The 15516-nt window shown below is 39.5% G+C and overlaps 1 protein-coding gene across 1 annotated transcript; it reads right to left on the reverse strand.

Annotated features, from left to right (window-relative positions):
• Positions 1 to 2177: 2177 nt before the first annotated feature.
• Positions 2178 to 14148, reverse strand: Spink1 (serine peptidase inhibitor, Kazal type 1). The gene is made up of 4 exons (NM_012674.2): positions 14034 to 14148; positions 11560 to 11591; positions 9994 to 10100; positions 2178 to 2300 (listed from the first exon to the last, which is right to left on the reverse strand). The coding sequence occupies exons 1-4, from the start codon at positions 14086 to 14088 to the stop codon at positions 2255 to 2257; spliced, it is 240 nt and encodes a 79-aa protein (NP_036806.1). The 5' UTR covers positions 14089 to 14148; the 3' UTR covers positions 2178 to 2254.
• Between the last annotated feature and the right edge of the window lie 1368 nt (positions 14149 to 15516).

Consider the following 15516-nt stretch of genomic DNA (forward strand, 5'->3'; position numbering starts at 1 on the left):
ATACAGAAACAAATTTTTGTGTAGTTCTTTGCTGTAACTGGGGCATAAATATCACATCTCTCTCTTCCAGGTTCAGAAAAATGAAAAGGTGGGTAGAAAGTTTTTTTAAAATATTTATTCATTCTCGAGAATTTCATATATTTTTATTATATTTTTCTCTATCCCCCAACTCCTCCCAGACCCACGCCCCCCCCACTTCTACCCTTCCAACTTCATGTGTTTTTCTCTGTCTTGAAAATAAGAACTAAAACCAAGAACAAAAGATAAAAACTGCTATAAAATATGGAGTTCTATTTGTGTTAGCTAACTGCTTGTGAGAATGGGGCCTGTCCTGGGATCGTGATTAGTATACTCAGAATCACTCCATTGAGCAAAACTGATTTATTCTCTCTCAGAAGAGAGTGGGAAGATCTTTTGCCGTATAAAAATGAAGCCAGTCAACATTCCAGCATGAATGTGGGAGGGTCACAGAAGTACCCAACCCTAAACAAGGAGTTATTGACAGCTGATGGTTTCTGGGGAGGAAGTCAATTTTCTTTAGGGGTATGGCCTTTCATATATTGGCAGTAACAGTGGATGGTGTCACACTCATGAGTATATGAGCAGCAGTAATTGGACTCTTTGAGCTATTAAAAAATACATGAAGTTAGGAAGGTGAAACTTTAGAAACGGGGACTCAGAATTTTTTAAAAGATCCTCCCAGTTCTGAGGGAATTCTTTTCCTTCTTTGAATCACTCTTCATAGCTTGAAGCTTTATATTCTTATCAGTGCTGATAGTCTCATTCTTTTAAGCAGTTTCCAGTTTATTAGATACTCCTTTTGAAATGTAAGTACCACATGCACAGAATCCTCATTCCTGTCTTCTGATGGGTCCAGGGAGCAGAACCACTAAAGATACATTTGAGATTATGTCTTATATCTTGATATAATTCCAAATCAACAACAACAACAACAACAAAACCCAAAACACTCTCTCTCTCCCTCTCTCTCTCTCTCTCTCTCTCTCTCTCTCTCTCTCTCCCTCTCTCTCTCTCTCTCTCTCTCTCTCTCTTCCTCTCTCTCTGTTTTTCTTTGTGTGTTTGTGTCTCTGTGTGTGTCTTCCAGCATCCAGTGATTAAAATAAATTTACCCCCACAGAATTTGTTAAGTGTTGGTGCCCTTCAAGTGTCCTCTAGAATCACAGATCAGACACTGGGAGCCATCTTGCATCCATAACTTGAGATAGCAAGGTATTTGGTGAGAGCTGTCAGGCTGTTTAAGTTGCTCGGGTTGTTAGATTATAGCATCCTCTAGGAGCAAGAGTTCAGTTTCAAGGCATGAATACTGAAATATGACCAGAAGTGGGTTACTAGGCAACTCTCCTTTCCTAGTGTATTTCTGAATAGCTTGGTTATTTCTGGCAAAGGTGCTGACCCAACCCCACTGTACTAGGGTTCCTTGCCCAGACTCACCTGTGTTAGCTCTTTACTCTCTTTCCATCTTAGACTAAGATTTTCTTTAGAAACTCAGGATCTTAAAATGATTCCTTTTTTAAAAGTAGTTGTTGATACTTTCCCTTTTGAGAATATTTCCTTGTTTCTAATTTATTTGGTTATATCCTATTATATCACGTCTATATTCTATCACTGAATATAGACATGCAAGATCTTACAGTAGGGAATATTATCTAGGATTCCCATTGAAGAAAGTCAAGGCATGATCCACAAGAGAAGATTGTGGTTAAAAGAAGGAGTGCTCATTATGGATGAAGGAAGAGGTCAGCTTGATCTAAAAGAACACCCTGGCATCATGTATGTTGGACTATTAGTCAAACAATTTGACTCTTCTAAGTTTCCTCACAGAACAAGAGTAAATCTGCAGAGTTGTGGTGTCTCACAAGTGAAACACTGTAGGATATACAAGGCAGTCTTTCCTTTGGTAAACTCCCCTAAGAAAGATCCAAGTCAGTTTACTTCTTTCTTGTGCACAGCATAGGCTACCTTCTTCATCCTAACCCAAACTCTATTCATTACACATGTTCATGCTCAACTATGTGTTGTCATCATCTGCAATTTTTGATAGTATGAGCATGAAGAACTAATTGGTAAAGCTTGCTCTACTCTGGTTTTCTTCTCAGATCCCTATTCTCAATATACTCATATATGCCTTTGAGCAAAAGCTTTGGGAAGAACAAAATATGTTCAGATGCATTTATTCAGCAAACCTTCTTGCTAAACATTATGGTAGCCCTAAAAGATTTCAAAATCAGGACATTCAGCAAGTCCCTCTCCTCTGAATGTGGATAGATGTTCCGAATTTCCTGCAGAAGAGATTGAAGGAAAATAAATTAAGAGTCAGCTTGAAGTTCATCATAACAAATAAATGACTATGGGAGAATAGCAATGCAGCTTAAAAATATTTCTGCCTTTAAAAGATTGGCTTACCTTGGTCCTGCCAAGACTGAACCCCCAGTGAATGTGATTGTTGCGGGGAGGGCGGTAATGAGGGGAGGCTGGGAAGGGGAACACCCATATAGAAGGGGAGGAAGAGGGGTTAGGGGGATGTTGGCTTGGAAACCGGGAAGGGAATAACAATTGAAACGTAAAAAGAAGTACCCGATTTAATAAAGATGGAGGAAAAAAAAGAGTGGTTTATAATTTGTTCTGCTCTCTCTTTTTCTAATCCATTTATTCATTCATTTATTCATTGATTATCTATTGCTTTTTACTATGCCCTCATGGAATACAACAGAGTAGAAAATGTATAGGTCATTATTGTTTACAGAACTAGTGGAGTGTTACTGGGAACCCTTGAAATGAATCTCAAATCCACCTCTGCTTCCTTTACTACTGATGCTGCGCACTATTGACCAGGTGGCGATCTTAGCTGTGGTCCAGTCTATGGCAGGACTTTCCTGCTGTTTAACCTTTCAGCTTAGAAGAAGGGGGCTTGATTCTCTCAGGCAATCTTGATTCCCATAACAGCATGCAGTACCAAGGTCTTCTTCTTTAGACCAAATTTTCTCTGCCATTCCCAAGTTACCTTGACAAAACCTCTCTCACAAAACCTGAAAGTCCTTTCAATTCTGAAATTATTCCTTAGTTCCGAGACTTATTCTAGAATTCTCTTTAGTAATTGTTTCCTTGACCATACTGGCAAGCAACACATTTCTATTTATTGCTGAAGAAGATGTAATACTCATCTATATTCACAGATACCTTTTTTAGGTCCATTGATCCTTTATTTTAACATCAAGGTTAACTTATGATAATGCCAATTTCCACTTCATGTACTTAAGCGTGTTATCCATAGCTGTGCTGTTCACTTTGGTACACTCTGCCCAGTAGCCATATTTAGTTGTTTAATCTTTAAAATTTAACAGTATTTAAACTTCAATGTTTCAGTGTACTATCTGTGTTTAAGAGTCAATGACCACTAGTCATGTATCAGTCCATACCGACAGAAAACATTTCTCAGTATCACAGAATGTTCTTTCAGTAGTTGTTTTTCTATAGAAAAGAATTATTGACAGTTTCTCTAAGAAAGCACAGAAGGCATGTAATATTCCTACCTAATAAACCTGGCAACTCCTGATAATTATGGGGCCGAGTATAAGAAAGCCCTGTTTGGTGTTTTCAGAGTATCACAAACCCCAATAGTTAGGGTCAGATCCTGGCTCTAGTAATAGTTATAACATAGGTAGTTTTTGTACAACTTACAAAAATTAGCATTTTAATTAAAATGTAGTCACACCACTTCTCCCTTTTCTTTCTTCATGCTCCAAGGTTCCTCCATCTTAACTCTTCATAACCTATTCACTTTCAAATTGATTACTTCTTTGTCCTTGTTGACTATTGTTATGTGTGTGTGCACAAATGTATGAACACAACTAAGTCCATTTTTTGTTTGTATAGAAAACTTTAAAAAATATCATTAATTGTAGATCCTGACTGACTGCGGTTTCCCTTCCTTCCGCTCCTCCAAGACACTCTTCTCTGGTCATGTCCATCCACTCTCCTCCTCCCATTTCTATTCAGAAGTGGATATTAGCCATTATACATAGGTTCTATGTTACACTCCACAGACACAAAGAAGCTAAACAAGAAGGGTGGCCCAAGAGAGGAAGCTTGAATCTCACTTAGAAGGGGGAATAAAATAGTAATAAAAGGCAGATGGAAGGAGGGGAGTAGGAGGGAGAGAGAATGGGGGGTGAAAGGGGGTTCAGAACAGCTGCACAGAAGGACAGGAGAGATGACTAGCTGCCCAGGAAAATGAAAGGAAATCTGTAATTGATGGGGGTGAGGTATGGGGGTGTTATCTCCAGGAAAAGATAAAGACATGGAATAAGGGACATGCCCAAGAGTCAATGTGAGTGACCGTATCTGTGACTCACTATATATGGAGCTGGAAGAGCCCACCTTCTTCAGGTAGCCAGGCAGGAATCCCAGTGCAGTGATAGAGACACCAACCCACCTACAAAACATCCAACCAAAATTTATCCTGTCTACAAAAGTGCAGTCATGGGGGAGAGAGCAGAGACAGAGAGAATGTAAAACAAATAACTGGCCCTACTTGAGACTCATCCCATGAGCAACACCAGTATCTGATACTACTAATGATTCTCTGTTAGCATGCAGACAGAAGGAAGTTGTCCTCTGAGAGGTTCCATCCAGATGACTCAGACAGAAACAGACACCCACCGCCAAAGAGTGGGTAGATATTGGACACTCTTCTGGAAGAATAAGAGGAAAGATTGCAGGCCAGAGGGGGATAAGAACTCCACAGGAAGACCCACAGAGTCAACTAACCGGGACCTTGGGCCTTTCATAGTTTGAACCACCAACCAAAGAACATATGTAAGCTGAACCTAGGCCTCCCAGCACATATGTAGCAGATGTGCAGGTTGGTCTTCCTGTGGGTCCCAAACTACTGGAGCAGGAACTGTCCCAAAGGGGTTCGTTCCCTGTAGGTAGGATATGTTCTTATAGCTGGGCTGACTTGTGTGGCCTCAATGGGAGTCCTTAGCCACCTAGAGTCTGGGGATACCTTCTCAGAGGAGAAGTGGCTGGGGAAAGTATTGTAGGAGAAGGTAACTGGGAAGGTACAGTGAGCAGCATGTAAAGTGAATAAGAAAAAATTTTAATTATATTAATTAATTAAAAAGATAAAGAAAAGAAAAAGAAAAAGGCACGCCTTCCGTGGATCACCACACAAACACGGGATAGCACATTGCAGTAGGAGTAGGCACCTTTCTTGTATTGAGGCTGGATGAAGCAACCCAGTATGAAGAAAAGTATCCCAGAAGCTAACAAGAGAGTCAACAACAGCCCCTACTCTCTCATTGTTAGGACTCTCACAAGAAGACCACACTACATAGCTGTAACATATGCAGACGGCCTAGGTCAGTCCCACACAGGCTCCTGGATGGAGCTGTTCAGTCCCTGCCAGCCCCTATCTGCTGCCCAGCTTAGTTGATTCTGTGGGGTTTTTTTATGGTGTCCTTGACGTCTTGGCTCTGACAATCCTTTTTAACCCCTTTCCCCAAGTTCTACCTAATGTTTGGCTGTGGGTTTGTGTCAGCATATCTGATGGCAAGTATGCTAGCCTCCTGTTTGCAACTACAGCAGAGTAATACTAGGAATCATTTTATTGACTTTTTCCCAATTGTTTTTGACTCTATCTCAGGTCTCTGGACTATTTAACCTCTGCATCTTGGGCCTCCAGGTAGTATCAGGGGTGGGCTCCCAGTTGGACTTTTAATGAGCAATAGAAACAAAAACACAATAGAAACCTTAGAATGCCTCTTATGTTTGAGAAAGCCAAACTCATCTCTAGACCCAAGTGTTACTTTACAACACAGTGTAAATGTTGCATGTGCAGACAGTTGAATGTGCTTCTTACATCTACAGAAATTTGAAAGAATGCAAAGTGTGAACTGCAAAAATAGGTTCAACGGTCAGAGGAATGCGTGTTCAGCATTTTGCTTGTGTTTTCCAAATGCTTCACTCAAATAGAGGCCTTTGGACTTTAGACCTCACACTTGAACATTTCACAAGTCCCCAGGGTGTTGTGAGGCCCTCCTGTTCCCTGTGAATGGAAATAATGATGCTTGACCTTAATGTCAACAACATGTGTCATGAGAAAATTAACAAATGGTTTCAACTGTGCTGTTTCCAAAATGTTTACCTGCTCCTCCCAACTCCCTGAACCATTGGGCCAGGTGGTCAGGTGACTGAACAAACTGGTTTGGAGTTCATGTTTCTTTTGCCTGAGCCTGGAGTGTGAAAGAAACATGCTTGTCCTATCGTGTCCAATACCTTTTAGACACTGGATACACAGTCATCATACAGTCGAATACCTACTGTTCGCAGTTTAAAATATCTACAATCCTGGACAAACTCAGAGACTTCTGAAATCATTTAGAGTCATCCTTGAGGAGAGTTTGCATTACAAATGAGATATTTATGCTGAGGAATACTGAAATGTATAGACCCTAAGCTGAAGTCTTTAACATGGAGTCAATTCTAGAAAATCTAAGTGTTTTCTTTCACTTTTGGGATCTCTGTTTTTTGATTAAAATTCGTAGCCTGGTTTAAATGACATTCTTTTCATTAAGCCTTCCTTGGCCCTCTCACTTAGATAAACCTTTGCTTTGGTAATGTAACACTCTGTTTGTTGGCAATTGCCACAATTCACAAGAAGGGATTACTTGTGCTCATGAGTGTTTTGTTTGTTCATTTGTTTGTTTTTGTTTGTTTGTATTTTGTAACAGCCACACAGGAAACAGGGAAGGCCTAGCATAATGCCTGGCATACAGCAACTACTCAGTCACGCTGTCAGAGAAAAATCGTGACGCATCTGTTTGACCCAGCACTCTGAGTCTGATTCCTGTTCTCCAACATTAAATAATTCAGAAAATTTAACTTTATTGAGACTAGCTCACATAAACTATGAATGGAAATGTAATAAAATCTTGTTGCCTAAAACTTTATAAACCATACTTGCTAATTTTGGGGTGCATTAGAAAATGCAATTTCTGCTATTGTCAAGAACTGATCTATTTTTGGTTTCTTTGGTTTTTTTTTTCAGGTTAAAGGAATTTTGTATGTATAGGCTTTTTGAAAATCTACAGTATCAAGGATTGCTTGAAAAAAACAGGGCTTTTATCATTCAAGCAATTTTAAATTATATTATCATACTAAATTTGCAAAAAGAATGTTCCATTTTTTGACCTAGCCTTTAAGATGATAACATATGAAATTCTAATGATAAAAGTAAAACACAGTAAAAGCAATATACAGCAAACGAGTAGCTAATATTAATCTAAATGGAGAGAAATTTGAAGCAATCCTGCTAAAATCAGGGAATACACAAGGCTGTCCACTCTCTCCTTACTTATTCAATATAATTCTTGAAGTCCTAGCCAGAGCAATCAGACAACAAAAGGAGATCAAGGGGATACAGATTGGAAAGGAAGAAGTCAAAATATCACAATTTGCAGACGATATGATTGTTTACTTAAGTGATCCCAGAAGTTCCACCAGAAAACTACTAAACAGGACAAACAGCTTCAGCAAAGTGGCTGGGTATAAAATTAACTGAAATAAATCAGTAGCCTTCCTCTACACAAAAGAGAAACAAGTCGAGAAAGAAATTAGGGAAATGACACCATTCATTATAGTCCCAAATGATATAAAATACCTTGGTGTGACTTTAACCAAGCAAATGAACGATCTGTATGATATGAACTTCAAGCCTCTGAAGAAAGAATTTGAAGATCTCAGAAGATGGAAAGGTCTCCCAAGGTCATGGGTTGGCAGGATTAATATAGTAAAAATGGCCACTTTACCAAAAGCGATCTACAGATTCAATGCAATCCCCATCAAAATTCCAACCCAATTCTTCACAGAGTTAGACAGAACAATTTGCAAATTCATCTGGAATAACAAAATCCCAGGATAGCTAAAACTATCCTCAACAATAAAAGGACTTCCGGGAGAACCACTATCCCTGAACTCAAGCAGTATTACAGAGCAATAGTGATAAAAACTGGATGGTATTGGTACAGAGACAGACAGATAGACCAATGGAATAGAATTGAAGACCCAGAAATGAACCCACACACCTATGGTCACTTGATTTTTGACAAAGGAGCCAAAACCATCCAATGGAAAAAAGATAGCATTTTCAGAAAATGGTGCTGGTTCAACTGGAGGTCAGCCTGTAGAAGAATGCAGATCAATCCATTCTTATCACACTGTACAAAGCTTAATTCCAAGTGGATCAAGGATCAAGGACCTCCACATCATGCCACATACACTCAAATAATAGAAGAATGAGTGGGGAAGAACCTCGAACACATGGGCACTGGAGAAAATTTCCTGAACAAAATACCAATGACTTATGCTCTAAGATCAAGATTCGACAAATGGGATCTCATAAACTACAAAGCTTCTGTAAGGAAAAGGACACTCTGGTTATGTCAAAACGGCAACCAACAGATTGGGAAAAGATCTTTACCAATCCTACAACTGATAGAGGACTTATATCCAAAATATACAAAGAACTCAAGAAGGTAGACTGCAGGGAGACAAATAACCCTATCAAAAACTGGGGTTCAGAGCTAAAGAAGGAATTCACAGTTGAGGAATGCCAAATGGCTGAGGAACACCTAAAGAAATGTTCAACATCTTTAGTCATAAGGAAAATGCAAATCAAAACAACCCTAAGATTCCACTTCACACCAGTCAGAATGGCTAAGATCAAAACCTCAACTGACAGCAGATGCTGGGAAGGATGTGGAGAAAGAAGAACACTCCTCCATTGTTGGTGGGATTGCAGACTGGTACAACCATTCTGGAAATCAGTCCGGAGGTTCCTCAGAAAATTGGACATTGAGCTACCTGAGGACCCAGCTATAGCTCTCTTGGGCATATACCCCAAAAATGCCCCAACATATAACAAAGACACATGCTCACTATGTTCATAGCAGCCTTATTTAGAATAGCCAGAAGCTGGAAAGAACCCAGATGTCCTTCAACAGAGGAATGGATACAGAAAATGTGGTACATCTACACAATGGAATACTACTCAGCTATCAAAAACAATGAGTTTATGAAATTCATAGGCAAATGGATGGAACTGGAAACTATCATCCCGAGTAAGGTAACCCAATCACAGAAAAACACACTTGGTATGCACTCATTGATAAGTGGATATTAGCCCAAATGCTCGAATTACCCTAGATGCACAGAACACATGAAACTCAAGAAGAATGACCAAAATGCGAATGCTTCACTCCTTCTTTAAAAGGGGAACAAGAATACCCTTGAGAGGGAATAGGGAGGCAAAGTATAGAACGGAGGCAGAAGGAACACCCACTCAGAGCCTGCCCCACATGTGGCCCATATATACACAGGCACCAAACTAGATAAGATGCATGAAACAAAGAAGTGCAGGCTGACAGGAACCAGATGTAAATCTCTCCTGAGAGACACAGCCAGAATACAGCAAATACATAGGTGAATGCCAGCAGCAAACCACTGAACTGAGAAAGGGACCCCGTTGAAGGAATCAGAGAAAGGACTGAAAAAGCTTGAAGGGGCTCAATACCCCATATGAACAACAATGCCAAGCAACCAGAGCTTCCAGGGACTAAGTCACTACCCAAAGACTATACATGGACTGATCCTGGACTCTGACCTCATAGGTAGCAATGAATAGACTAGTAAGAGCACCAGTGGAAGTGGAAGCCCTTGGTCCTGCCAAGACTGAACTCCCAGTGAAAGTGATTGTTGGGGGGAGGGGGGCAATGGGGGAAGGATGGGGAGGGGATCAGCAATAGGGAGGGGGAGGGGAGGGGGAGAGCTTAGGGGGATGTTGGCCTGGAAATTGGGAAAGGGAATAACAACTGAAATGTAAATAAGAAATACCCAAGTTAATAAAGATGGAAAAAAATTTTAAAAAGATTAAAAAAATTTTAAAAAAAGAAAAAAAATAAACTTTATGCTCACCTGTTTTCAAAGCACAGACTGCATTCACTGGGGTAAGTAATTCCGTTAGTCCCACACACAGGGTCATAAATCCTGGGACATCCCATAATTTGCTTAGGGCAATTAGGCTAAACACAGAATTAAGGAGTCATTTTCTATCATTTCTTAGCATTTGGTTTTATAATCAAATATTAAGGATAATGACACTGGGTGTTGTATTAAAGAACAACAACTGCAATAGAAATAACTCTGCCCTGAAATTAGAAAAGCTGAGTTAAAGTCAAGTTACGGTCCTTTTCTAGTTGTATGACTTCATGGGTGTAGTAGTTCCTTCCTTCATTTCAGTTGATTCATTTAGGAAAAAGCATCATTTCCCTGCTTAAGACATGATGCTCTGGGGAGGTTGGATAAGAGGAGGAAGATAATGCCAGCTGCTGACAGAGTAGTCATTCTAGACGGCGTCTGTGCTTGGAGTTCTTGGTTTGTGTTTTCCAGTAAAATCTGATTCTCACTAAACACCTCTTATAAGTCTCTGTCTTATTTTTATGTATTGTTCTATTGGAAAAGTCTCACCCTTTAATCAAAACTGTCAGTTATCCATTTATTGATCTATCCTTAAAAGGCCTTGAAATGTTATCGTTATACTCTTCTTCAAGGGAAGATTCACTAAGAGATGAATTGACTTAAAGTCAAAGTCTCAGTTCCTGGGCATTACCAGGACATCATGACTGGTTGCTAACTTTTATTCTTCATGGATCAGTAATTGGAGAACTTGATTTGTCTTCTAATGGTGCCAGATTTAATGACTTATTCACTATAAACTTGAATTTTAGCACCAGTTAGATGAGGGCCTTTTCCTCCTCTAGTCTACTTTGAGAACTAGAAGCAATGAAAACCAACATGTTCAAGTCAGGACTAAGGCATACTTGGAATGAACACAAAAGTTTTCCACTTAAATTGCTTGTCCCACCAGCCAACCCTAGCATACGTATAAAAATATCCTTTTCGGAAGGAAGTAGACAATTACAGAGGGCATCAGTGGGCTGGTGTTTCAACACAGCACTAAGTAGATTGGTGAAGTACTATGAATCTTGTATTTAGCAGCCAAGGTTCCCTACCAGTTGAACCCTAAATCCTGACTTGAGTTACCAAAACCCTAACTGCTAGAGTGTATGTCCCCCACTCCACCGCTACCGCCCCTATTTTGCTGTCAAGGTTTTACTGTGTAGTCCAAATGGACCTCAAACCTAATTTATAACCCAGGCTCCCAAGTACTTTGGATTGCAAGTGTGTACAACCATGCATACTCAGATTTTGACTGTATTTTTACTATTTCAAATAATTTCAGTTTGTATAGGAAATTGGAGAAATAAGAAATTATAAAGTAGCTGGGTGGCCATGGTGTGTGTCTTTCTTTGATCCCAGCAGAAGCAGAGGCAGAGGCGGAGGCAGGCAGATCTCTGTGAGTTTGATGGCAGCCTTGTCTACAGAGTGAGGTCCAGGGGAATGAGGACTACATAGAGAAACCATCTCTCAACCTCTCCCAATGAGATTATAAGTTACAATAAATTATAAAATTGTCTTTACCGTTTTTCCATTCACCTCAGCTGGAGGGTTACCTAGAAAACATAAATCAAACATCAACCTGGATCCCAAATAAAGAAGCCAGACTTGTTGTTAGATGTCAAAAAATATAGTTATCATATGATGCCTCTGCTTGCACTGTCCACTTCCCAACCCTTTCATTTACATGGACTTTCAAGGACACCAAATGAGTTTTCTTCACTCTCTGCCTGCTAAGATCTTGAAAATAATTAAGTAAGAATTTTACCATTACTGAGTATTTCAATTTGGCATTTCTGGAAATTTGATTTATTTCCTTGAGAATAGAAATGCTTCAGTCCTTTCTAAAAGGAGGAAAATTATAAGAGGAGATATAAAGATGAAGTTTGGAGCACAGCCTGAAGGAATGACCATTCAGAGCCTGCCCCACCTGGGGATCAGTAGATAGATAGATAGATAGATAGATAGATAGATAGATAGATAGATAGAGATATAGATACCCACCAAACCTAGACAATATTGATGAAGGAAAGTGCATGCTGACAGGAGCCTGATATAGCTGTGTTCTCAGAGGCTCAGCCAGAGCATGAGAAATACAGAGGCAAAAGCTAGCAGCAAACCATTGAACTGAGAACAGGGTCTCCATTGGAAGAGTTAGAGAAAGGACTGAAGGAGCTGAGGGGGCTTGCAACCCCATAAGAACAATATCAACCAACCAGAGCTCCCAGGGACTAAACCACTACCAAAGTGAACACATGGACAGATCCATTTCTACAACTGCATATGTAGTGGAGAATGGACTTGTTGGACACCAATGGGAGGAGAAGCCCTTGATCCTGCCAAAGCTGGATCCCACAGTGCAGGGGAAGGTCAAGGCAGGTAGGCAGGAAGCGGGGATGATTGGGGAGGGAGAACACCTCATAGAAGAAGAGGGAGGAGGGATGGAATAGGGGGCTTATGGACAGGAAACCATGAAAGGGAATATCATTTGAAATGTACATAAAAATATCAAAAAAAAGAGAAAGTAATCTACTCAGAATTTGAAAGGTGTAGGCACTACTAACTATTCAGATACCTTTGGCATGCACATCAATGATCTTTCTGTACCCAATAGAATTTTCATCTCACAAGCAGAGAATTATAACTATCTGTACCTCAGGATATTGGTGGCAGTGTGGGAAATAGCCATCAGGTCTTCTGGTGTAATTAAGTTTCTTTCCTAAACAAAGTTAAAAATAGGACTTTTCTGACAACTTAACACAAGTTCTCAAACACCTTTTTCCCACAGGTGTATTATACCATCTGACCTTATTTTAAACTTGTATTTCATGCATTATGTAATTCAGAAAAGAGTCAATTCATTCTTCAGAAAACAAGTCTTGCAGACATCAATACATATGATACATATACACATATGTAACAACAATTAAAGAAAACTGAATTTGACCCAGAGCTAGGAGGTAAATGGTGGGGGGTGGAAGAAAGAATGGTAAGGAGAAATTTTGTAACTACATTATAATCTCAAAAAGTTGTTTTTGTTTTTGTTTTTTTAAAGTAGATAGTAACTGTGAATGTGCATGAGTTTTCCAGGGGAAGGAAATCTAATCTGATAGCACCTAAAGTAGAAACGTTTTTTTAAACTTAATTTTCAGTCAGTGATCTCTGAGGGAAGTGAAAGATCTCTGAGACTCATCAAAGAAGATGCAGCTTTTGGGATCCCCTTGGTTCTAGAATATAAATGAGGCTAAAAATAGATGAGCAGGTGCTCATTAAAGGTCTAGTTGTATTAATTATTAGGAATGAGGTGGGCAAAGGGGCCCATGCTTCCATAAATATTTATCTGAAACAATAAGCAGGGGTCTTCCACTTCTTAGTGAAGCACTTGTCAAAATCTCTGTCCAGTGAGTGACAGAGGTGAAACTGTTAAGTAATGCCAGTTACAAAAAGCAAACTGACCTCTGATTCAGAACCATCTCCCAACATTCTCATGGCAAGTTTAGAGATCTGTCCTCTGATCAAATAGGATGTTTCTCTCTAAACATTTTACAGATCAAATATGAAACCTTTAATCACTCGAAATAGGAGTTTTCTGCAAACTAAGTGTCTGTCATTGCTATCTGTTTTATGCAAGTTTATAAGTATTTAAGTTTTGTAAATCGGCATTGTATTTACATAGTTCAGTAGCCATTTCTACAGTTAAAAGGGTATTCTAGATCAAAACCCTTTCTTCATCACCATATCCATAATGAAGTAGCAGCCTTGTCTTAGAGCAAGCCATGACTATCTCTGGGGACATCTTACAGGAGCTTATTGTCTAGTTTGTATTAGCAGTAACTATTCCCCTTACCCCTGTAATTTTCACGAGAAACACTTCGTTATACAACTCAATTGGCATCAGTTAGCCAGACTACCTAAATTTACAAAAAATTTAAAAAGAGTTAAAAAGGAACGGGTCAAACTGTTTTACTTATTTTTGAAGAATATGTAAACCCACCTACCTGCTAAACTGAGCAGGGCCAAAGCACTGAGAAGAAAGATAATTGCTACCTTCATGGTTGTAGACCTAGGTCCAAAACTCAGACGAACTGTGCAGGGTGCTTCTCTTCAGAAACTGAGGAGTGGTCATATAGGCAGATGGTAATACATACTCCACCCACTGTGCCCTATAATAGGTATCTCTGGTTATTGATTGACTTTGTTGGCCTCCAGGCTGGGGAAAATGTTACCTAGGTAGGAAAAAGGGCAGGTAAGATTGGACCTAAATTCTGCCAGGAAAAGCAAGTTAACTGATTCCCAACATCCTCTCAGGTTTTGGGAAAGCCTCCTCCCTTCCTGAGCTTTGGTTTTCTTATCTGTTGGTGAAGTCAAAGATCTTGTTTGTCTCCTCTGTAGTTCTGAATGGATGAACAGACATGTGGAACTCGAACATGCTTTCTATTCTTCCCTTTCTGCTATTCTTACATTCCTGTTTTTGTCCTCTCCACCATTTCTCTCTTTATCTGCTGTGTATTACTTAAGTGCTAATAGGCTGGTGCCAGGGTGGAGAAAAAGATAAGTCCAGTTCTGTCTCCTGTGTTCTGGGGCTGTGTACTAACCAGATTAGCTGCATGCCTTTAGAAAATTGGTTCACTTTCCTATTGTCTGAATTTATGCATTGAAAAATTAAAATAATGGTAATAAATAATCCAAAGGATTGATCCTTTACTAACCAGTGTGCACCGAGTATCTACCAAGCCTGGTGGCAATTTTCTATTTTCTCTCATGTTTCTGCCTATCTTGACAGTAGAAAGATCCCATCACTTTGTTTCAGACTCCTTTCCAGGGTGTTTGTTTAACAAACAGCCTTGACAAATGAAATTATGTCACCCTTTGTCACAAAGGGTTAAGTTGTTGTGTTTTTTATTTTTATTTTTTTTTTTTGTTTTCTGTCTAGAACAATAAAGACATATATTTCCCAGCAACACTCAGGTAGGGTTACTGACCTCTTGAAACTACTAGGAATTTAAAGACAATTTCTATGTTCTTTTCTAACAGCACAAGGAATTTCTGTTTAGAAGTCACATGGTCTTCCCTACATCATCTTTGGGAAATTAGCATTTGATATAAATATTGACTCATGAGCCATTGTTACATGATAATTAAATCACTTGTCTGAGCTTGGTGTCTGGCTTCTGGCTACATCCCTAAATGGTGGCTGGCTAAAGTTTTAGCTGACAAGTTGGGTAAATTCTTAGACCTTCTCCAAGTCTTCAGAACTGTTAAACACTAGTCATGTCTTGGAATATATCAGTAGATACAAATGACATGGAAGCCTATGTTTCATGGAGCTTGCATGCATTTTAGTTGAGGAGACAGACAATAGATGATACTAAAGGCTCTAAAATATCCAGATGGCAATGTACGGAGTGAAGTAGAGAGGCATTATAACAGAAGGTGTGGATACCCATGACAAAGCAGTAAGAAAAGGCATCGGTGAGTGGG

This window comes from Rattus norvegicus, chromosome 18 (genome assembly GCF_036323735.1).
Source record: "Rattus norvegicus strain BN/NHsdMcwi chromosome 18, GRCr8, whole genome shotgun sequence".
Taxonomy (NCBI): Eukaryota; Metazoa; Chordata; class Mammalia; order Rodentia; family Muridae; genus Rattus; species Rattus norvegicus.